General features: G+C 39.1%; 1 protein-coding gene across 1 annotated transcript in view; it reads right to left on the bottom strand.

Moving 5' to 3' along the window:
- RSPRY1 (ring finger and SPRY domain containing 1) overlaps positions 1 to 22889 on the bottom strand; it is a 62680-nt gene that overhangs the window by 27140 nt on the left and 12651 nt on the right. The window contains exons 2-11 of the mRNA XM_024124944.3: positions 20751 to 21255; positions 16134 to 16186; positions 15330 to 15442; positions 14171 to 14297; positions 13311 to 13369; positions 11342 to 11408; positions 10239 to 10370; positions 8371 to 8486; positions 7280 to 7423; positions 2424 to 2535 (exon numbers count right to left, since the gene is read on the bottom strand). Of these exons, the coding sequence (XP_023980712.1) occupies positions 2424 to 2535; positions 7280 to 7423; positions 8371 to 8486; positions 10239 to 10370; positions 11342 to 11408; positions 13311 to 13369; positions 14171 to 14297; positions 15330 to 15442; positions 16134 to 16186; positions 20751 to 21100 (1273 nt within the window). The 5' untranslated portion in view covers positions 21101 to 21255. The remainder of the gene's footprint in view (positions 1 to 2423; positions 2536 to 7279; positions 7424 to 8370; positions 8487 to 10238; positions 10371 to 11341; positions 11409 to 13310; positions 13370 to 14170; positions 14298 to 15329; positions 15443 to 16133; positions 16187 to 20750; positions 21256 to 22889) is intronic.

Here is a 22889-nt window from a genome sequence, read left to right as displayed (position 1 = left end):
CAACATGGATGGACCTAGAGATTGTCATACTGAGTGATGTAAGTCAGACAGAGAAAGACAAATATCACATGAGATCGCTTATATTGTGGAGTCTAAAGTAAGGGTACAAATGAACTTATCTACAAAACAGAAATAGAGTTATAGATGTAGAAAACAAACTTATGGTTACCAGGGGGTAAGGAGCGGGGGAGGGACAAATTGGGAGATTGGGATTGACACATACACATTACTATATATAAAATAGATAACTAATAAGGACCTACTGTATAGCACAGGGAACTCTACTCAGTACTCTCTAATGGCCTATATGGGAAAAGAATCTAAAAAAGAGTGGATATATGTATAACTGATTTGCTTTGCTGTACATCTGAAACTAATACAACATTGTAAATCAACTATATACTCCAATAAAAATTAAAAAAATTTTTTAAAGGTAAATTAATAGAAAAATACATATCTATATATACATACCGGATTGTGTTTTAAAGAAATCTCTGGATGGAGGAATTACATGAGATTTTGGTTTCATTTTGCTTTTTACCCCTATTTTCCAAATTTTATAATAAACTTAAGAAATCTTTTAAAAAATCATTTAAAAAACAAACAAGACAGTCTTTGCAGACAGTACCTCTATCTTATGCTTTGTTAAATGAAGAAGCGTTGAAAAAAAAAAAAAAAAAAATGAAGAAGCCTTGGGACTTCCCTTGTGGCGCAGTGGTTAAGAATATGCCTGCCAATGCAGGGGACACGGGTTCAATCCCTGGTCAGGGAAGATCCCACATGCCGCAGAGCAACTAAACCAGTGTGCCACAACTACTGAGTCTGAGGTCTAGAGCCTGCGAGCCACGACTACTGAGCCCACGTGCCACAACTACTGAAGCCCATGTGCTTAGAGCCCAAGCTCCGCAACAAGAGGAGCCACCACAATGAGAAGGCTGCGCACCACTACGATGAGTAGCCCCCGCTCACCGCAACTAGAGAGAGTCCGTGAGCAGCAGCAAAGACCCAATGCAGACAAAAATAAATAAATAAATTTATAACGACAACAAAAAAATATCAGAAAAGTATTTTTTTAAAAAAATGAAGAAGTGTTATGTTCCTTTAACCTGCAAACCCTTAAAATGAGGGCTATGTGGGTTTTGCAGGTTTTTTCCTTTCCACACTATTAGTTAATTAAGACAAGCTGTCCCCTCACAGCAAGGGTCAAATTCCTGCTCTCTTAGCAAGCCTGAAAATTCAGTTTACATCTATAATGCTGATTGTGGTAGGAAACAGAGAGAGGGCAGCTTGGAGAAGAAGGTGGGCTATATCCCCCATCTAGCTCCAATGCTGGGAATAAAATTTTTCTGGAGGTTCTATCCCCTACCATATGACTCTATATCTTCAGAACAAGGCAGTGCACCAGGAGGCCCCTTGAGAATACTACCCTACGGTGCAGTGGTGCTGAAGCAGGGAAGCCCTGTTTTCACTGTATTTAGTTGGGGGTAAAAACACTCACCTTAAATTTTTTGGTATAAGTGTTTAACAACTCAACTGTGGCTCTAACTATGCTGTTTGAATCTTTCATTAATAAATGTTTTCATGGGTCTAGGGCGTTGGATATTGCAAAGCAGTTGGAAAAAAAACTGAATGGGGCAAAAAAGATCATGCTGTTGATAAGATATATTCTTGCTAAAATCCTAGAGTCTTGATTGAGAGTCCTGGCCCTGCAGCATCCTGAGCCCAATGTCTGGAGAAATGAGGCTGGGCAGAAGTGTTTGAGACTAACAGTACTCAAGTCATCCTTAAAAGCTGCCCTAGGGCTTCCCTGGTGGCGCAGTGGTTGAGAGTCCGCCTGTCGATGCAGGGGACACGGGTTCGTGCCCCAGTCCGGGAAGATCCCACATGCTGCGGAGTGGCTGAACCCGTGAGCCATGGCCGCTGAGCCTGCGCGTCCGGAGCCTGTGCTCCGCAACGGGAGAGGCCACAACAGTGAGAGGCCCGCGTACCGAGAAAAAAAAAAAAAAAAAAAAGCTGCCCTATAGAGCCCCGGAATGTGTCCACTGAATAGTGCCAATTCTCTGGAAATAACCTTATTTTATTGGCATTACAATTTCAGTGTCCTCAATGTCTCCACGGCTGCTTTGATTTAAGACATATACCCAGAGAGGAAACTAGAATTCATATTAATCTTAAGATGATCATTTTCCCACTAAATTAAGAATTTTATAGTCTGAAATGTTCTGCTAAAGGAAGGGCTCCATCAGAGGTGAATATCAGGAGGGTACGGTTCACATATATGGTAGGGGATACAAAAGCTAATATCCCTTTCCACATTTACTCTTTTTCCATTAAAAGATTTTAAGGCCTAACATAATAAATGCCTCATCATAACCAGATGTCTTAACCTGATTAATAAATTCATGATGGAGAGGAATGAATACCTTCTTTCCAGCAGGGGTGTTGGTGAGGCTTACTTCTGGCGTTGTACCAAATCAGCTGTCGGCAGCCATCGTATGCACAGGAGTATTCGTCGTCCCCAATGCCGTAGCCTTCCTGGAGGGAGAGAGGGCCCAGAAGATTAGCAAGGCTCTGCCTGCTGTGTTCTGAGAAAACAAGAGTGTATCTTTTATAACCATTAACCTGGTGGCTAGGATTCTAAGCTTTTTGGATGAAGGGAGAGAGCCTACAGTTCTTGGAAGATACCAAAATTCTGACATAGAGTCAGGATAGAGTGTGACTTCACCAACAAATTTTTCCCAAGTTTCACGTCTGTTAGTTCATTTAATTCTCATGAACCACCTTGAGGCTGGTGGTATTATATTCCATCTTAAGAGGAAATAAGGCTCAGAGAAGTCAACCAGCTTGCCCAAGGACACGTTACTAAAAAAGTCAAGTTTGGACCTTGGAATTTTCTGATTCCAAGGCTGGTGTGGGCAAACATCTTTCTCTCATGTAGTACACTTCAAAACACCCACATGCTCAGAGATTTCAAAACTGGAGACAACAGAAGGTTATAGTGGGTAATCAGCTGATAGGTATTCTGAGATATTTGAACATCACACAGGTCCTTGGCAGCTTCTTTTATTACTTACTGCCTTTTAATTATTTCACAATTATTTTATTGTTAACATAAAAGGGTAGGTGGGATCTTAAGAAATTATTTTGAGCACTTATAAGAAGAAAATAGAAAATACAGAGGAAACATGCAGATCAGACAACTGCTATCTTTAAGGCTCAATGGTGAAAGATTCTAGTGGGGAAAGGCATTGAAAATGTGGGCTGAATCCAAGTAAGATCTCAGATCCTGGTGATGGTCTGCTTATTCTATGCGACAATGCAGTGAGGAGATAGATTGGAAAAGGCCTCCAAGATGCTCCTTGACTACTCGGACCACTGAATTCGGATGAGTGTTCTCCAAAGTGAGGCTTCTGAAGTAGCTTCTGAATGCACTATTCAGACTACTCAAGAGTTAAATGAACTTGCATAAGTTCTCAGCGTAAGGCCAAGAAGATATTCACCAGTCTATTAGAAAAAACACCTTGCTATTCCTTTCAAAGCCTGAACAAATAGTAAAAACTTACTTTTTATTTGTGGGTGTTGGGGCAAAAGGCAAGCAATTCTTTTCTATCTTTCCTTTCTAATGTCCTAGGAAGTCCTCCACTGAACACTTGAAAGAAATTCCTAGAAGATTCCCAGCCACCAAGAATTGGTTAAGAGCAGACTTTACCATGCAATGTCTTCTATGCCTGGATGAATTTCACAGTAAAGTGGCATTTGGAGACAGAGCGGGAACTCTAATCATTTTAACCACAGATCAACTTCTACAGAATAAGAAGTAGGTGCCTCTGCTAAGCAGAGATACACTTTAAAAAGCCCTTTGAGCTCACATACCAAAGAGCAGTCCAGATGTACTACACCCTCTTTCAACGTGAAAACATTCCCAGCAGAACTATAACTATGGTCTCCATCAGCTGAGGCAGATAAATGAGAGAATAGTGTAGCTAGCTTGGTATTTGGGGTAATTATTTTGATCTGTCTGTTTCTGGTCACGTATACTTTAGTAATGGCAACATTACTAAAAACAAAAAAGCATTTATCCATAGTTTGTTGTTTAGGGAATATATCAACTCCTTCCCTATGTGGTGGACACCATCCTTTCTTCTGCTGTCCAGTATCCCTACCACTTCCTGCTATGGGGAATGTAATGAAGATACAGTGTCCTGCCTCCTGCTCTGGAGATGGAGGGGTAAGATGTGACCTTGGCCAACCGGACTCTCCCATCAGACACCTAGTGTCTGTGACCCCACATGGAGGAATGGTTAGGACCTTTGTGGCAGCAGTGTTGGCATCCTGGTCCCTAAAACACTGGCTGTTGTACTTCCTGTGTCTTGGTCTCTCATGCTGCCTTGGAGCCTGGCTGGTTCCCAAACCCCTCAATAGTCTGGGAGCCCCCAATAGGCTTCCAAGTCATTCATTTTCTGTTTAAGATAGCAGAGTCATTTTCTCCATGGCAAGAGGCTTCAACAGGGAAAGAAGCACGGGCTGCCTTGACCAGGGTTTGAATTCTTCGTCAGCAGTTGGAGGCTAGGTGACTTTGGGCAAGTTTCTAAATTAATTTCTTTGAACTTCATTCTCATCTTTAAATGGGAGAATAATACCTTCCCAAACTCTCAAAAAAGATTAGAGATGAGTATGTGAAAGACCTGTCACATGGTAGATGCTCATGAAAAGGAAAAAGATATTTTAGATAAGTCAAAATGCACCCTTGGAGACTTGCTCCTCCCAAACCCCCATAAAGATATACAAGATAACTATTCTCTAAGAGACCTGAACAAGAACTATCCTTTAGCTTCTCAGATTAATGATCTATGTCCGAGCCCAACACTGATCATCTTTTCAAAACCGAAGCCCAAGCAGTAGGAGTTAAAATAAGTCTATGAACAGACTTCAAATTTTTAGAAACTGCATGTATTCTAGGAATGACTTATTCCATAAAACCACAACCTATCTGTACAGGCAAAAAGATTCAGAATCACCAGAACAATGTCCATGTGAAGCAAAGTTGTAAGTATGGCAACATCATTAAAATCCTGTATTTGGGGAAAGATACATCAGACTTCACCAATTTCTAACCAACCAGTACTTGAATCAGGGAAAATGTTTCATTTTTGTTTTTGAAAGAAAGAAATTAAGTCTATCAAGCAATCTGGAGGGTAGGAAGATAGTATGTTAAGCCTCTTAACTTGAGAAGCCAAAGTTTTTGCAACTATATGGCAGTAATTAGTTTCATCCATCAGATAAAACGATCCAGCTTCATTGGCCGGTTAAAAAAAGCAATCTGCAACATTCAGTCTCAAATATACTACACTCAGACCTGCAGTGTGCTGCCAAATTAGGAGAGGCACGTTATATATCGAAGCTTTCTCCCAAGAGGAATCCACATTTCTTCTAGTTCCCAAACAAATCTTTACTTCCAAATGAGACTAGCTACTTCTCTGAGACTCTCCCCATTTTCAAATGCAAAGAACACAACTATGGTAGAATAGGAAGGGGACTGAATTCTAGCCCTAGTTTCTTTTTGTCCCAGTCTTGGTCTCAATTTTCTCATCTGTGAAATGGAAACTGTGACAGTAAAAACTGTTGTGGGAATCGGATGATAGGCTCTAAAATGAAGGTGATCTGGAAATTAAGATTGTTTTTTAAGTCCTAAAAAATCTTCTTGAGGACATCATTTGGGGCAGGCTGTCAGTGTAACTGATACTGTCTTCTTTAAATTAGTGCCCAAGTTGGGCACAAAGACTAACTGGCATTGTTCTCCAGACCCACTTACTTCTGACTACATGGTGCCACAAAAAAGCCCCATTCTTCCAGGTTTTAATTAAGGCCTAGTGGACTAGGAGGCGCTGCATCAGGGAAGGTTCCCAACAAAGCAATGGCAGACTGGGGTCCAGTTTTCCATCCTGGACAAAAATCCAGACCTGACCTCTCCCTGGGCCCTCTTCCTCCAATTTGTCTCTTTCCAGCAAGGAGTTTAGTAAAATGCCATGAACAATTCCAGGATGCTGTACAGCCTTGTTGAAAGGGCACTTTAGAAACTAGCTTTATGGGAGGCAAGTTTAGTTTGATTTTGTTGCATCACTTCTAAAACCCATCCTAGGACCTTACATATGGGATGGGAGGCTATTATTTAGATTTACATAAAAAAAAATCTAAGGGACTTTTCCCAGCTCAAGGGGTAAAAATCATATGTCCACAAAATATTCCTGATCAAAACTGGATTAATTCCAAACAGCTTATAATATGACTATGAGAAGAAAGCCGATTGGGTTGGGCATTAAAAGGGTATAAAGTGGCAAGAAATTAACATTTGTAGGAAAGCGAAGAACCCCAACCTCTCACACCCAGGTAGAGGCAGCCCAATTCTGCTTCCTCTCGTGGATTTAATTTTCCCTTATAAATTACAACTTTGCAGAGCAAAAGATAAATACTGAATATTGAAAACAAATGTGCCTACTAATTACAAGGTAAAAGTAAAGTAAGAGGAGTCAAGACAACATTTAGTATTTTATGAAAGGAATAGAATTCCTACAAAGTTCCTAAAGCTTAAATGCAAGGTAAAAACCATCACTGGACCCAATATAAAGACTGAGCCAAAGATGTGGCTGGGGCTGGAGCAGAGCCTAAAAAGAAAAAGAGGGGCTTCCCTGGTGGCGCAGCGGTCAAGAATCCGCCTGCCAGTGCAGGGGACACGGGTTCGAGCCCTGGTCCGGGAAGATCCCACACGCCGCGGAGCAACTAAGCCTGTGTGCCACAGCTACTGAGCCTGCACTCTACAGCCTGCGAGCCACAACTATTGAAGCCCGTGCGCCACAACTACTAAAGCCCGCACGCCTAGAGCCCGTGCTCCACAGCAAGAGGAGCCACCCCAACGATGAGTAGCACCCCCCGGCTGCAACTAGAGAAAAGCCCACACGCAGCAACAAAGACCCAATGCAGCCAAAAACAAAATAAATTAATTAATTTAAAAAAAAAAAAGGAAAAAGAGCATGTCTAAACTCTGGGTGGAAGATTAACATGAACTTAAAACTTGAGGGGAAAAAAACAGCTGAGGAGCAATTTCACCTGTGTTTTCCTATTTCTAAATCAGTTTAGAAAACCACTGTTAGGGATTTGGCACCATGTGATTCAGCCCAAGGAACGATTATAGTGCAAAACTATCTGAAAAATGAGTATCCGCCACCCACTCGCCAAAAAAACTGCTGCTGCTCTCATCCGCACAGGTTTCCAAGGTACTCACATGATTGAGAAATTTGCTGTCTCGTGTGGCCCAGCCGATCTGCATGACACCAGAAGTGACCACTGTTACTTCGTAGTACCACACCCCAGCATCCACACAAAAGGTGCAGCGCACACTTTCAAAAGAAGAGGCATCACAACGCGCCTGGCAAAATCAAAGAGCATGGCAGTCCACCATCAATGCCTGAAGACCACCAGAGATAACCGACTGCTCAGAAGGTAGAATCTATTCTTCCTCATTAAAGCTCCTGGTGGACTACTGTCTTCTTCCCTGTGCATTCTCAGTGGCAAAAAGTACAAAACTGAAGGAAGGACACTCTCTTTTATAGTTTAATTTCCAGGGAGTTCCAGATTGAAAGGATTGGAAGACCTCAAAGTAAGAATTAGTGAAGGCTACTGGCTTCATTTTTTAAGTACTTACAGAGCTTTGCTCTTATAGTACAATCTTTTCCAAATGCATAAACATTGCCTTAACATGTACTTGTTAGGGAGGGAGATGAGGGAGAGAAGGATATTGAAGTGTATAAGATGGAGTACCTAAAAATAATCTAAAGCAGAAAACTACGTAAAGCATTTGGCAAGATGTAAGATCAAAGAACCTATTTGCGGCCATTCTTCAAACGGCTCTTTAATCTTGACATGTCTAGTGCCTAATGGTACCTTCCTGTATGTAGCGGCTCTTTCATTAACCTTCACCCCCAAATGAGCAACATTTTCAACATACAGGGAGAAGGTGAAGCTCTAGACGGAATACAATTGGTTATGCAGGGATTTAAAAAAGGAAGGAAGGGCCTCTTTTAGAAACACTAGTCTTTGTACCTTTAACTGCATAAAATGGCAGAGATGAAAATCAGACATATTTAAACCAGTCAATAAACATTATAGCATGTACTATATGTATAGGACTATGTTAGATATGAAAGAGTAAATAATATCCCAAACATGCTCTCCCCCTCACTTCTACCTCTAAACACTCTTTGAGTATGGAGAAAACTTCCATCTATTTTGCAAGGATTGCTTTTGTTCAGAACCAGGGCACGAAAATGAGGACAAGATTTTCTCCCCAGAATGGTCCGTCTATGGAAGCTTTACCTCCAAGCCATGAGGCGAGATCTTCAGGTACTCGCTGACATCGTTGCTATTTAGCATGGCCTTAATGCTATTCAAGTCCACTTTCTCATAGGTCAGCTGCCTACCTTCTTTTAAAACTGCAAAAGAAAAAGTGGGCACATTTCTAAGGCAGGCTGTTGTGGAGAAAAAAGCTACTGTCATCGCTAGTTGCCATTCTAGTTAAGAAGTGGAGGTGCTCACAAATGGCAGAATTGGTAGACTTATGACCTTAGCTTTGCTGCTACACTGCCATATGAAGATTAATTAAGCAAATGCTATTAAGGCAGCACTGCTAGGTTTATATTTCTGTTCCCTATAGTCATTATTTTGCAGGCAGCAAAATCCAAATGGTACTTTTTCAGAATTATTCTTTAACTGGCACTACACAGGCTTAAATTATTCTTTAAATGGCACTGAGCTACTCCCCATAATGCTGCAGTAGGAGCAGAGGGGTCACATGTCCAACTGTGCTTTAGCACAGTGCTACCTGTGGGAGGGGGAGTGAGGACAGAGCAGTAATGTAGTTTTAGTTCTTGCAGCTCTTGGAGGAGAAAAAGAAAAGTTGGGAGCAACTCTCACGGTATAGGTAAGACATGACTTGAGTTTTGAAGAGCAAAGTTGGGACAGAGAGAAGAGTAAAGAGGGAATTCCAAGTGAGGGGAACATGCCCAGGCGTAGGAATGATTGGGAACTGCTTGTAGGACAGTGAGAAGAGTTTGTGTTGGAAAGAGTTGATTAGACAGTGGCATCTGATTAATGGCCTGGATGCAGGAGGAAACAGGTGACCAGTAAAAGTTTTTGAACAGGAGAGTGCTGCAATTAGAAGCATTCCATCTAATAGTCTGAAGAGTTCCTAGGATACTTTACTGCTAGAATACAGCCAACCTACCAGTAGAGGACCTTATATGGAAAAACTCACACTCACTGTCACAAAATAAAGACCTGTGATCCTATTTAAGAAGTGGATTTGGAAATGAAAACAGGAATTTTAATAAAGGACAACTCCTACTTACAGAGATTGTCTAAGCTCCACTGGGCACAGAAACCAACTTGACGTTTCAGATAATCAGGATCATCAGCCCAGGACTCTAATGTGACAAGCCGGTCACTAATACTGGATTCAGATATAGTCAATTTATTTTCACCTGTTGGGAAGACATAAACCTTAAATTAACCATGAAAGAGTAGGATGATTTGCTGGGTAGATTAATGGAGGGAAAGAGTAAGGAGAGACAATTAGAGAATCTGGAAACTATAATAATGACAAAGCCCAAGAGCTCTATTTTCTAGAAAGAAGCAACATGATCACTAAATTTTTAGCTATAAAAAGTGGGTAATCACGGTCACCAAATTTTGATTCTTTATATATATATATATATATATATATATATATACACACACACACACACATATATGTATATATTTTTTAACTTCTTTATGGGAGTATAACTGCTTTACAATGGTGTGTTAGTTTCTGCTGTATAACAAAGTGAATCAGCTATACATATACATATATCCCCATATCTCCTCCCTCTTGGGTCTCCCTCCCACCCTCCCTATCCCACCCCTCTAGGTGGTGACATAGCACCAAGCTGATCTCCCTGTGCTATGTGGCTGCTTCCCACTAGCTATCTGTTTTACATTTGGTAGTGTATATATGTCCATGCCACTCTCTCACTTCATCCCAGGTTACCCTTCCCCCTCCCCGTGTCCTCAAGTCCATACTCTACGTCTGCGTCTTTATTCCTGTCCTCACACTCACTGTCACAAAATAAAGACCTGTGATCCTATTTAAGAAGTGGATTTGGAAATGAAAACAGGAATTTTAATAAAGGACAACTCCTACTTACAGAGATTGTCTAAGCTCCACTGGGCACAGAAACCAACTTGACGTTTCAGATAATCAGGATCATCAGCCCAGGACTCTAATGTGACAAGCCGGTCACTAATACTGGATTCAGATATAGTCAATTTATTTTCACCTGTTGGGAAGACATAAACCTTAAATTAACCATGAAAGAGTAGGATGATTTGCTGGGTAGATTAATGGAGGGAAAGAGTAAGGAGAGACAATTAGAGAATCTGGAAACTATAATAATGACAAAGCCCAAGAGCTCTATTTTCTAGAAAGAAGCAACATGATCACTAAATTTTTAGCTATAAAAAGTGGGTAATCACGGTCACCAAATTTTGATTCTTTATATATATATATATATATATATATATATATATACACACACACACACACATATATGTATATATTTTTTAACTTCTTTATGGGAGTATAACTGCTTTACAATGGTGTGTTAGTTTCTGCTGTATAACAAAGTGAATCAGCTATACATATACATATATCCCCATATCTCCTCCCTCTTGGGTCTCCCTCCCACCCTCCCTATCCCACCCCTCTAGGTGGTGACATAGCACCAAGCTGATCTCCCTGTGCTATGTGGCTGCTTCCCACTAGCTATCTGTTTTACATTTGGTAGTGTATATATGTCCATGCCACTCTCTCACTTCATCCCAGGTTACCCTTCCCCCTCCCCGTGTCCTCAAGTCCATACTCTACGTCTGCGTCTTTATTCCTGTCCTGCCCCTAGGCTCTTCAAAACCATTAAGTTTTGATTCTTTAGGTGAGAAAACTCTTGCCTTTGTCACTGTTACATCTTACTGGCTTTGAGATGTTTACCCAGACAAATCAGACTGTATGCATGCTTATTTATTTATTTGGCTGTGCCACACGGCTTGAGGGATCTTAGTTCCCCAAGCGGGGATTGAACCTGGGGTTACGGCAGTGAAAGCCCAGAATCCTAACCACCAGGCCACCAGGGAATTCCCCAGAATGTATGCATGTTTGATGGGGTTCAAAAGTATCAGCTCATCCAGTAACTATGAAAAATAAGAGTTTTAACAAGCGATATAGATCATTAATATAAGAAGTCACTATACCTACTTGTCTGTGCAAACTTTTCCAGTGCGATAAGTGCAAAAAGCATGACTGTGGGGTGGGACTGTAATTTCTGAAAGACAACAAAAGGTAAAAAAAAAAAGAAAAAAAAAAATCATTGCCCTGCAGAGGCGGCAAGTTATCAATTTCCTCTTCTTACCCAATGTGAGCTAGATTTTTTTTTGGAGCAGTAGGAAAAGTTTTACTCATTCAAGTCCATGATTATCCATTTGCTAATATTGTTAGTAATAAACCAAGATAGAGTCTCTTAAAATCTTATATTATTTTCTTGAAGTTACTGTGTTCGTTTATAGATATGGAAATTTCAAAAGTATCTTATTAAATGTACTATGTTATTTTACTTAGTAACATTTATATATTAAAGCTTTGTTAAATAAAATCATGCTGATTCTTATATTCCTTTAAGCAAGCCAAACAGAAGCCCAGAAATATAGCTAAAAATGGCTTTTTATTCAGAACCCTAAAAGGAGCCATTCATCACTACCAAGTTCCAAAATTATCAATAATGAAATTAACAACTCATGGCTTCATTTTCAATCTGTTCTCTGAAAGGAATTCTACAAATGCTGATGGTAGGTGGGAGAGAGCAACAAGTGAGCTCTTTCTGTTACATTTAAGTTCATGTCACATGTGTTCACATTTGAAGGAAGGTCTATCTGCTTAACATCGTATCTCCTCACAGCCATCCTTCCCCACAGCTATGCTAGGTGCCTGCAAAAGAGCTCTAGAACAACAGATGATTTCCACTCACTTTTCTGGTGCCCAACTGGGTTCTGCAGAGCTCATGTAACCATCGCCCTTCCTTGCTGCAAAGCCTGTTTAGCACCGTGCTTCTTGCCACATCCATCCTCAATCCCTCTGTCTGGTTTTTCAGGCCCTGAGCCCTCCCCACCAGGCTACTAAGTCTATGTCCTCCTGTCTCTGAACACTGTCTTCTGATCAGATAATTCTCCATAATATGCTGGGAACATGGCCATTTCTGGCTCTGGGCTTCTGCCGGTGATGTGACCTTAGCCAAGAAACCCATTTCTTCCTCCTGTGTGCACAAACAAATCCTAGCCCTGTGGTGTGACCCAGCTGAGGTCCCACCTTCATCAGGAAGTCTGCCTCCCATGACTCCCAGCCGCCTCCACCCGTTTCTCCCACCTCCCAACCACCTTCTCAGAACCCTTGGCACTTGGTCTGAAGGAAGCTATTTTGCCCTTGATCATATCCTGTCATAAAATGGAGGCTAATTATCTTGTCTGAGTAGTCTTGTTCCCCTAACCAGGAAACTGCTTGAGGGCAAAGGACTGTTAGACTACTTCTGTATCCCTACAGTGCTTACTTAGCATAGTGTTAAGTGTTTTAAGTATGTATCATACAGGTCCTGAAAAATAGGGTCTTTCAGATTTTGAAAAAAGGCCAATGCACAGTAGGCCTGCAAAAATAACTTTAAAAAACACAGACCAGTCAAGACTGTAGTCAAGCAGTGTGAGAAATCTGATAGCACAGCCTTGGCAAACCACAAGCTTCACAGACGATATATCAAATACTCAACAATAGTTTTAAGAGCAGTAGTGGTGGGAGGGATGGAGGAACAGAGATTTATATACACTGGGAATCTGACCTCAGTTTCCTGGCCTGGAATGCCATGTAATTTTGTTTCCACTGTGGAGGTTCCCACTACCATTTGGCAGACTCTAAGGACGCACACAAAAAAAGCCAATCATAGCACCTATCTTATGACTAAATTTAAAACCAGACCAACTCAGCTGTTTTTGCTTGCAATAAATTCCTATCCTGCCCTTACTTTTTTTTTAAACACAGGAAGGAATAGATAAACACTCAGGAAACACCTGCAAATAAAATTTATAGCTGATTCCATTCTCTGTGCCAGTGGCTAAGTGGGCAATTTTAGAAAAATGCACAATTCTAGATGACTAAGAATAAGTAGCTTTGATGTCTCACTTACCAGACACTGTAGCAAATATTCCAGTATTCCTGGGCTAAGTAAACCTATACTTGCAGGACCTAGATGAATACAACAAACACTGGATATAATTAAATGTGTTACATTATTTTGAATTTGTAACTAATACCAATAAAATTGTACAGCTCTTTTACAAAGTACTCTCATGTGCATTATCTTATTCAAGTCTCCTGCTTAAGGTAGGGAATAGTACTATCCCCATTTCACAGTTGAGCAACTGAGCCCACTTCTGAGACACACTCCTGAAGTGACTTACTCCAGGGCACTTGGGGAGCACATGGCAGAGGCTGAACCAATACCCATGTTTTGATTTCTAATCCATCGTTTCTTCCACCATAAATGATACAACTAGCTGGGTTATTCACCTATACTTTGATGTTAACTTTCCTAAAATGGGTAACATTCACAGACAAGTAAAAAATCTGCTTGTCTTCTCAGGAATTGCTCCAATTTAAAGTTCCTTTTCTTCTTCCCCTACCGAATATGTCTCTATTGCCTAGCTAAACTTTATAAAGTGTGTGTATATGTATATTACATATTACATACAATCTTTATTTCTCATATGAGCTTAGCCTTTTCTCTTATTTTTAATTTTAAAGCAAATAAGGAAAACTTTTTCTTTTAAATTTCCCTTTGAAAGTCCTCAAAGCTAAATTAGTTTGCATTTACCTCTGTGGCCTTGAGTAATTTTTTTCCAGTTAGACCCTGTTGCTCAATTTTATTTTATTTTTTTAGAGACACTTCTTTCTGGTAAAGCAGGTTTGAGCGAAGACCTGCAGTGCCATCTTCCCCTTGATGTTAAACAACTTAAGATCTTCCTTGGTGGAGCTTCCCAGAGTTACCTGCTAGTTTCTCAGCCAAGCAGCCTAGGACTGCAGATGTGTTCCTGTGTTTGGCAGGATGACCTGAGTCCTGGCAAGCTACTTCTCCATTTAAGTTAAGAATTTCAGTCAATTTCTGGAGTGCATCCTAAAAACAAAAATGTACAAACGGATTTGATAAATATATTACTTAGGTTTTTTTTCTCAAGGTAATTCTTTGACACAAAAGCAATAACCACGTGTTAAATTAACTCAGAATGACCATACAAAAATGATATAATATAGCCACAGGATACCATTATTGATGGGAAATATTATTTGATCAACCTGAAAGTTTTCTTAAATGAATTGCTAGATTCCATTTCATTCAAAATGTACCAGTTGTATCAAATATATGCTATATACTCGAGTCGTTAAACAGACTAAATCCACCCAAATGCCAGTATGATTGATAACAATAGGGCCTGGTGATACTGAAGTAAAAAGTTTCTTACAAAATTTTTTTTTTATCAATCAAGAACAAATATCACCCGAATTTTAAAGGAAAAGACTTTAAAAGACTAGGCAAAGGTCAATTCACCAGTGACAAGGCCAGAGACTTTTCCCTCTGTCCATGTTTTCCATGTTAGGCCCAAATGTCTGAGGCTTAAACAAATGAAAGATGCCAGAATCCTAAATTTTTAAAAAAGGATTCCATAGACCATATGGAATAAGGCAATGAAAGTTAGATACTTTCGTTCTACATAAGGGATAATCAAAGTTATGCCAATATTTAACATGTTTAAGACTCAGAAGCGCTTTTGGTATAACAGTGTTTTCTCTTAATAGAAAATGTTTAAAAAACTTTTGTTATGAGGAAATTGTTTGGAGAGAGATAAGAACATCAGCTCAGCAACTGAACATTCTTTTCTAGTTTCAAAGATTGCCATTTCAGATATAAATGCTTCCATTTTTAACATTTTTAAAATTTTAAACTAAAGTTTTAGAGTAAGCTATTGACAGAAAGAGGATGTAGCAATTTATTAGTAATAAAAAACAAGTTTACATAATGAAATTAATATTAAATAAAACAGACCCAAAACATATAAAAAGAAATGCATTATATCAAATGTTCGTTGTGGTCATTCATCCTGTGTTTAAGCGTAGATGTCAGTTTCATAAAAGATAAGTATTAACTTACTTTAGTGGGCAATGGACATTCATCTAGTAATAATGTTATAACAGCTGGTCCCAGTGGATCTTCCAATGGAATAACTCTAATTAAAGACTGGACAACGTCCAACCATCCTTCATCTAGGACCAAATCAAGAAGATTATACGATGGAGCCATATTTTAAAAATGTGAAAATATATAACTTACAACACAAGATGACTTCACATTAAAATAGAAACATCTTGGAAAATAGAAACATCCTGTGGCTTTTAAGCAGCTAGTATTTGGCATGGACATGGTCATCAATTGCTAGTCATCACAGTAGAGACAAAGAATCCTAACTTACAGGAGTCTGGTGATTTGGGGGTATCTTTATTTGAAGAAAATTTAAGCTATGGTTCTGGGTTCTCCAATTATGATTAAATAGTTTCCAGCATCTTATTTATGACATAGGAGTTAACTGAGAAGATTAAGTATCTGAAACAGTTGGCTCTATTTTCAGAATGACATTTAGGAAATTGAGGGACAAAAAAATTATCCTCCCCATTCTAGAAAAGTTATAGTCGAAGATCTGTCAATGCCAAAAATAATTTTATTTTAATAATTTTAGTGAGCTAAAACCATTACTGAAATATGCAGCATATACTCAGGATACAATACAGTGCTTATTAATTATTGTCCTAATACAAGAAAATTTCCATAGACTAAGGGGTTTTTTCTTCATCATGTGTGTTAAGTATTTTTGAAGTCTTTTAGTAAAAAAAAAAAAAAAGTGGCTACACTTCTTCATGATCATTAATTAGGAAGTATTTTAGAAAACTTAAAAAATACCTGTTTCTGCCATTTCGTGCAATGTAATCATTGAATAGGGAGGTTCCTGATCACTGAAAAACAAACATTCAAGACATCAAACTTGAAGAAATAAGAAATGACAATTTCAAATAAAAGTTCAAACTGGAAGTGTGGGGGTAGGAAGAGAAAGAAATGTACATGAGTGAGCGTAGAGAAAGAGATGGAGGAGACAACGAGAGCTATAATCTATAAGGACAAACGCACACAACGTGTGCTCATTTCCAAGGTTACTGTCTATGATGGCCCACAAATAAAATGGGCACAAGGGCACATGAAAGGACCACCATGTAGCCTGAAGTCAAAGCATGGGACTAATACTGGAGCCCAGAGCCCACTTTCAGCTTTACCTCTAGTGGCCCAATGCCAATAGAGACAAGCCAGGGAGGCCAACATCATCTTCCTCATATGTACCTCAAAGAATCACCAGGAAGGGAGATGACAATCCCAAATGAGGACTTACAGAAGCAAGGGCCTACGTAACATCTTCATTTTTAAGTGTTCTTCTGGTAAATATCACTATGTGCTTAAATTTCATAAAATGGTGTTAGAAGAAAAAGAAACCAAACTTAATTAAGGAGCTACTTAATCTTCTAGTCACTGCTCTAAAATGGCATTTTCCCCTTAATTCAGTGGATTTTCAAACTGTGATCTCAGGAATCCAAAGAGGTGCTTTAGGGGAACTTTTAATAATGAATGAAATATTTCCCATCAATGATAATCTAATTAGTTAAGGAGTATATTCACTGCTTATTTGTTTACATATTGTGGCTCTCTGTTTCACTATGAAAAAAACAAAAACAAACTATTGTCTTCAATCTTTTAATCCACAGAATAACCTTGCAATATGAGAATTACTAAATTCATTTCAGGTACTCATTAGGTGCCGGTGTTTGACACATCCTGTGCCTTTTCATAATAAGGGAAAATTCTTATTTAAAAGAATTGTCTTAAATGATATAACTAACTGATACAAATGTTGCTCTGGGGCAATCTGGCAATAATGAAATTAAGTATGCATATACTCAACAATGCTAGAGAAATTATTACACAGGTTCATATGAGGTTATTTGCTGCAATCCTATTTGTAGGAACAAAAAATTTAGAAGTAGTAACCTAAGTGACTGTCACCAGATTATATGATAATAAAATATAGTACTTTTGAGCATACAAAGGAATACTCTGTAGCAGTAAGAAGCAGTTGTAGCTTTATATACAGCAACATAGGTCTCAAATATAATGTTGAGAGAAGTTAAAACCAAAGAGACTTCTCTGTTATGTAAAATTTTAAAATCATACACAAAACAATATTTATAAACTTCCTATACAGACATAAACAAACATATGCCAGGCATATTGGAAGAACATACCTTAAATTCAGTAGAATGATTACCTAATGATATTTGGAGGTGGGTGGTAAAAAGGACAATGGGATTAAGGAAGAGGGGCAAACTAATAAAAATATGACAAGGTCAGTGACCAATAAGGAATATGAGGACCTGAATTCTATACAGACACACTTAAAGGACATACACATCCCTACACTCAAAATAACAAGATAAAATTCTTTGCGGAACAGAAATAGAGCAGAAACTTGCAGTGGGAGGCAAAAGCTAAAGTCATAAGACTACTGGGCTCTGGGTCAAGAACTAGACAGAGGTCACCAGGAGCTTTATGCCAGCAAGGCAGGTAATGGGGACCAAAACCCCACCTGTGCAAGTGATGGAGCAGACTCACCAAATAAAGTGGGAACAGAGTACCGCTCTCAGTGAAAGGAGCTGCAAAGCTCTGAATGATAATCTGAGCTGCAACCGGTATAAACCTGCAAGTCTCCGGTGACAGAAAAAGGCAGAGAAAGCCATGCAGCAGGACCTGGGCTTCTTACAGTGGGATGGGAACTCAGAACCACCACTTTTAGGTTCAGCTGTGGACTGAAGGTCCCTGAGACCCAGATGAAGACAACAAAAGTGACAGAGAGAAAGGGAAAAAAAGACAGGGAACACACACAAACACTCACACACACACACACACACACACACACACACACACACACACACACACAGAGACAAAAATGCTGCAGACATAGAGTGTCAAAAAAACTTCCATCAGGAGGAGCCTGCAAATTAAAATTCCAAAGTTATGAGAATAACATTAATACCATTAGCAATCTGAGGGTAAAGTTACTACCAAAAAAAAAAAGCAAATAATCAAACTTCAAAATGATTTTAAAATAAGTGTATTTCAAGTGTATTTCCTATAGCAGGTCTCTCACTATGCCATTAAGAACTGTACTGTCCTCTCAAATCAAGGTCATCCTCTCCTAAGTAACAAGGAGAGAGGAGAACAATAAATATAGGTCATTTTATAATTGGAATATCTGCATACACCCTTTTACATATATTCTTACTAAGCCCATCTGTCCTGTCTTTTATGTTTAGTTTTAATAGCCTTATAAACTTCGCAGGTTAAGAAATTCTTTTCTTTAGCAGTTTAAAAAAAATAAGCTGTGTAACTATGTTTACAAACTGTCTGAACCCCGTTTTGCCATTATATTCTCCAACATGTCCCTTCATATGTGCTCTGCATCTGCCTAATTTCTCAGAACAGTTTTTTTTTTTTTTTAAGCAGAGGTCTTCTTAGAAGCCCATATGATTTAAATTTATTTATTTATTTATTTATTTATTTATGGCTGTGTTGGGTCTTCGTTTCTGTGTGAGGGCTTTCTCTAGTTGTGGCAAGCGGGGGCCACTCTTCATCATGGTGCTCGGGCCTCTCACCATCGCGGCCTCTCTTGTTACGGAGCACAGGCTCCAGACGCGCAGGCTCAGTAATTGTGGCTCACGGGCCCAGTTGCTCCGCGGCATGTGGGATCTTCCCAGACCAGGGCTCGAACCTGTGTCCCCGGCATTGGCAGGCAGATTCTCAACCACTGTGCCACCAGGGAAGCCTGAGTTTTAACTATAATTCAGTACAAACAGGTTTAAGGTAAAAGTTAGGCTGTTATTCAAGTGTACACTACTTGCCTCACATAAGTAGATTATGTGCTTTAGCAACAAGTTCTCTTATAATTTGTAATATTTTCCTGAAGGTTGGAAATAAAGCTTCTCCTGCTTTGCCCCCACACTCTCTTAATCACACTTTAAAAAAATACAGCAAAGTCTATTCTGTACCTGTTTTTCCAATGGGCTTAAATAACACTGCTGTGGTTTACTTCCCTACTTGGGAAGGACAACTTTTCATTACAATTTCACAGCACGTTTTAAATGTCACTGTGAAGAAACTTTACATAACAGCTTCTAGACTCTTCCTTGAATTTAGAGGATGTAAATGGCATAGATTTATATTCAACAGATATTTCCCACAAACATATAAAGAATACATTAAATTAATTCAGGTACCAGAACTACTTCAAAGGCAGGTTTTAGTAAACGTAGGAAGGCCTTTCTGAATTGGTTATGGTGAATATTTGTAAGAACTACCTTCCCCCAGCATGCACTATGGCAGATAGAAAAATATGCAAAATAAATTTATTTCTATGAGGAAAAAAAATACCTCAGAATAATATGCACAGGTATACCTTGCTTTATGCTATACTTTCTCAGGAATAAACAAAACTGTGTTTTTATAAATGTGATTATCAAATATTTAGATACTTAAATATATAATACTAGCTGACCCTGAAGCAAAAAGAACCCAGATAGAACTTAAAAAAAAAATACTGTCTTCTATTGAGCAATTGTTACATGCAAGGCACCATACTAGATGCTTTATATATATTTTATCATGATAAACCTTGTAAGAAAGGTATTATTCTCCTTTTATAGATGAGGAATCTGAGGCTTAAAAGAAGTAATTTACTCAGTGTCATGTAGCTAGTTAAGGGGCTGGGCTAGAATTTGAACCTTTGTCCACCATGGTTCTAAAACTTACTCCTAACTACTGTGCTATAGGGTTAAGTTAAAATATTTTTTTCAACTTGAACAGTGCCCTTTAATTTCACTGTTATTTAATCTGGGATTTCGTACTTAGACAAAGCAGAGGGGAAAACAAAACAGGTACAGGTGTGTCCTGCAGTGTCTTTTAATTTACAAGCTTCCCAAATGGATCTAAGAGGGCCAACTAAGGGATAAAAAAGAGGGAGGAGGATGGAAGCTCTCCTCGACTTAAGTCCTTCCATTGCCAACGGAAGTTGCATGCAGCTATGCTCTTGGTAAAACAACTCATCTTGAATTTCTGGTCAGTGGAGTAGACAGTCAAACAAGGTAAGAGTGAGTCTTTGTGAAACCATTACCTCTTGTAACTTCAACACAAACTCACTCCATACTGACTACGTTCCCTAATAAAGATCATAGCTTTAAATAGTGTTTTCTGCTACAGAAATGTTTACACATTTCCCGACCAGTGTAGATGTTAGCAAGTAAAAACATCAAACCTTATAATTTACTCTGCCATCAGAGGAGAAACAAAATATTCTCCCCTTGACCTATGAGCAACAAGGCTTGGCGAATATATCCTAATGAAGCGAAGGAGTCCAAAAGTTATGGTTCCTGGCAGAAGGCTTTTCATTAGATAGGAGGTGACCGTGAGCCAGATACTTACTTATCTACAAGAGTCCGTATGACTGCCAGTGTGTCCAGCACTAGCCCGTCTACATTTTGTTTCTTTCTCCTTGGCTCGTGAGGTCCTCGGCCCCTCCTTGGTGGCCGAACAGGGTCCCGGGGTTGGCTCCTCATGTCAGCAGTGGGTACTGCACTGTTATCGGCCTGCTGCTGCTGGGTGTCAACGCTGTCTTCTGCTCCACTGTCGTCTCGGCAGATACAGGAATTACCCATGGTAGCAGTGGCACCTCTAGTCCCCAGGAAGCGGGCTATGTGCTCCTCAAGAGTCAACAGCAGACCCTGGCCAAGGCTTCTGCTCGCTAAGAACACAGCCCAACCAAAGATAATCATTTAGATAGTTTTCAGTTTTCCAAGTACTGTTGTCATAATCTGGATTTGAGGAACCTGCATTCTATTTATTTTTAACAACTGAACGCTGAACAAAGTTGCAGAGTTGATCTCCAACATTATCAATTACAAGGAATCCTGGTCATCCAGTGGCAGTTCTAAAAGAAAAAATGAAAAGGAAAATGAATAAAAGATTCTCGCCTACTCAATTACTCAAACTTTCCTAGTTTGATATTATATATATTAGGATTACAATGAAGAATCATCTTCGGTTATTTTTATAGGTTTCTGATGCAAAGAGGTGTCTTTATATAAGAATTAACAACCAGTGATTCCTTTCTATCATTATAGTATAAAGTTGATTGCTGAACTATACCCTTGTAAACCACAGGAGTTACCATAGATTAAAAAAAAAAAATCTCTATCGATACAGAAATACATGAGAAGAATGTGTGCAACTGTTTTAAGGGCTCCTTTTGTGGATTTAAAAAAATTGTCTCCTTTCTTAATTTAAGTGTATGAGAAATTTTAATATGTTTCAAATAAAACTATCTAATTACAGATGTTCATCTACATGGGGAAGGATGGCTACATGTATATGTATGGCTGAGTCACTTTGCTGTACACCTGAAACTGTAACAATGCTGTTGATCTGCTATACTCCAATATAAAATAAAAAGTTTAAAAAAAGAACAGAAAAAAAAAGGTTATGATACCAATGTGATAGCACCCACTTTATAACAAGAATAATAAAAGGATAGAGTGTGCTGTTTAAATTACCCAAACTGCATAGATTTCCCATTTGGAGGCACTCTTGAGAATTTACAGAAATCATATAAGTAGTTACAGAGTTTTTCTGTTATGTAAGCAAGACTCTGTTTTGGGGAAGGTAAATATATATCACAAGGTTACATTTTCACAATGATAAGTCTGTTGCACACAACTGCTGCAAAGTTAAGAACAGGGATGCACCAATGATCTTTGTCTGAGCACCTCATATCAGGCACCAGGCTGGCACTGGGAGAATAAAGATGAACAAGATACAGTCCCCATCCTCCAGGAATTTGTGGATGGCCATTCTCATCCCACACAGCATGTTTATAATTAAAAAAAAAAAAAGCCTAATGATAGAGCCACCTCTTCATTAAGCTGAGGAAATCTGGTTACGTGTAAAAAGAAGTAAAGATTTGGAAGCAGGAGACTAACGTGGGGCTGGTAGCAAAAAGTAAAAAATCATGTTGAGACCTGAAGACTAGGACCCATACGGACACAAACAGACACATAAGGATTAGAGACTGGTACACAAGGATTAGAGACTGGTAGTCTCTACTCAACATTTGGCTATTTACAATTACATCCTCATATCTTGAGCACTGGCTCAGAAATAGATATAAATAAAATAATTTAGTGGGATCAGAAGCAAGAGAAAACTTATTTCTGTTATTTTGGACAGATTTGTAGTAAATTCTTTTAAATATCTGCCCAGTCTAATTACTGCTCATAGGGGAAAAATGTAAGGGAAAAAATATATATATAATATTTAATCTAATCTAATATGTAGAGAGGGGGAGGGACAGGGTAAGGGAGGGAGGGAAGGAGAGGAGAGAGGAGAGGCAATGGATAGACATTATCTCCCTCCAGACTACCAAGACGGCAATGGCTGAGCCAAGCAATACCACAGATGTTCCTGGTTCTCCCAAAATAGTCAGGCTGTCTTCCAAAATTAGGGAGGTTGTACTTTAAAGGATGTGACTGAAGTATAGGTAGGAATATGATGCAAGGATTCAGCTGA

The sequence above is a fragment of the Physeter macrocephalus genome, chromosome 17 (assembly GCF_002837175.3).
Source record: "Physeter macrocephalus isolate SW-GA chromosome 17, ASM283717v5, whole genome shotgun sequence".
NCBI classification, from domain to species: domain Eukaryota; kingdom Metazoa; phylum Chordata; class Mammalia; order Artiodactyla; family Physeteridae; genus Physeter; species Physeter macrocephalus.
This window is presented reverse-complemented; position numbering and strand designations above follow the sequence as displayed.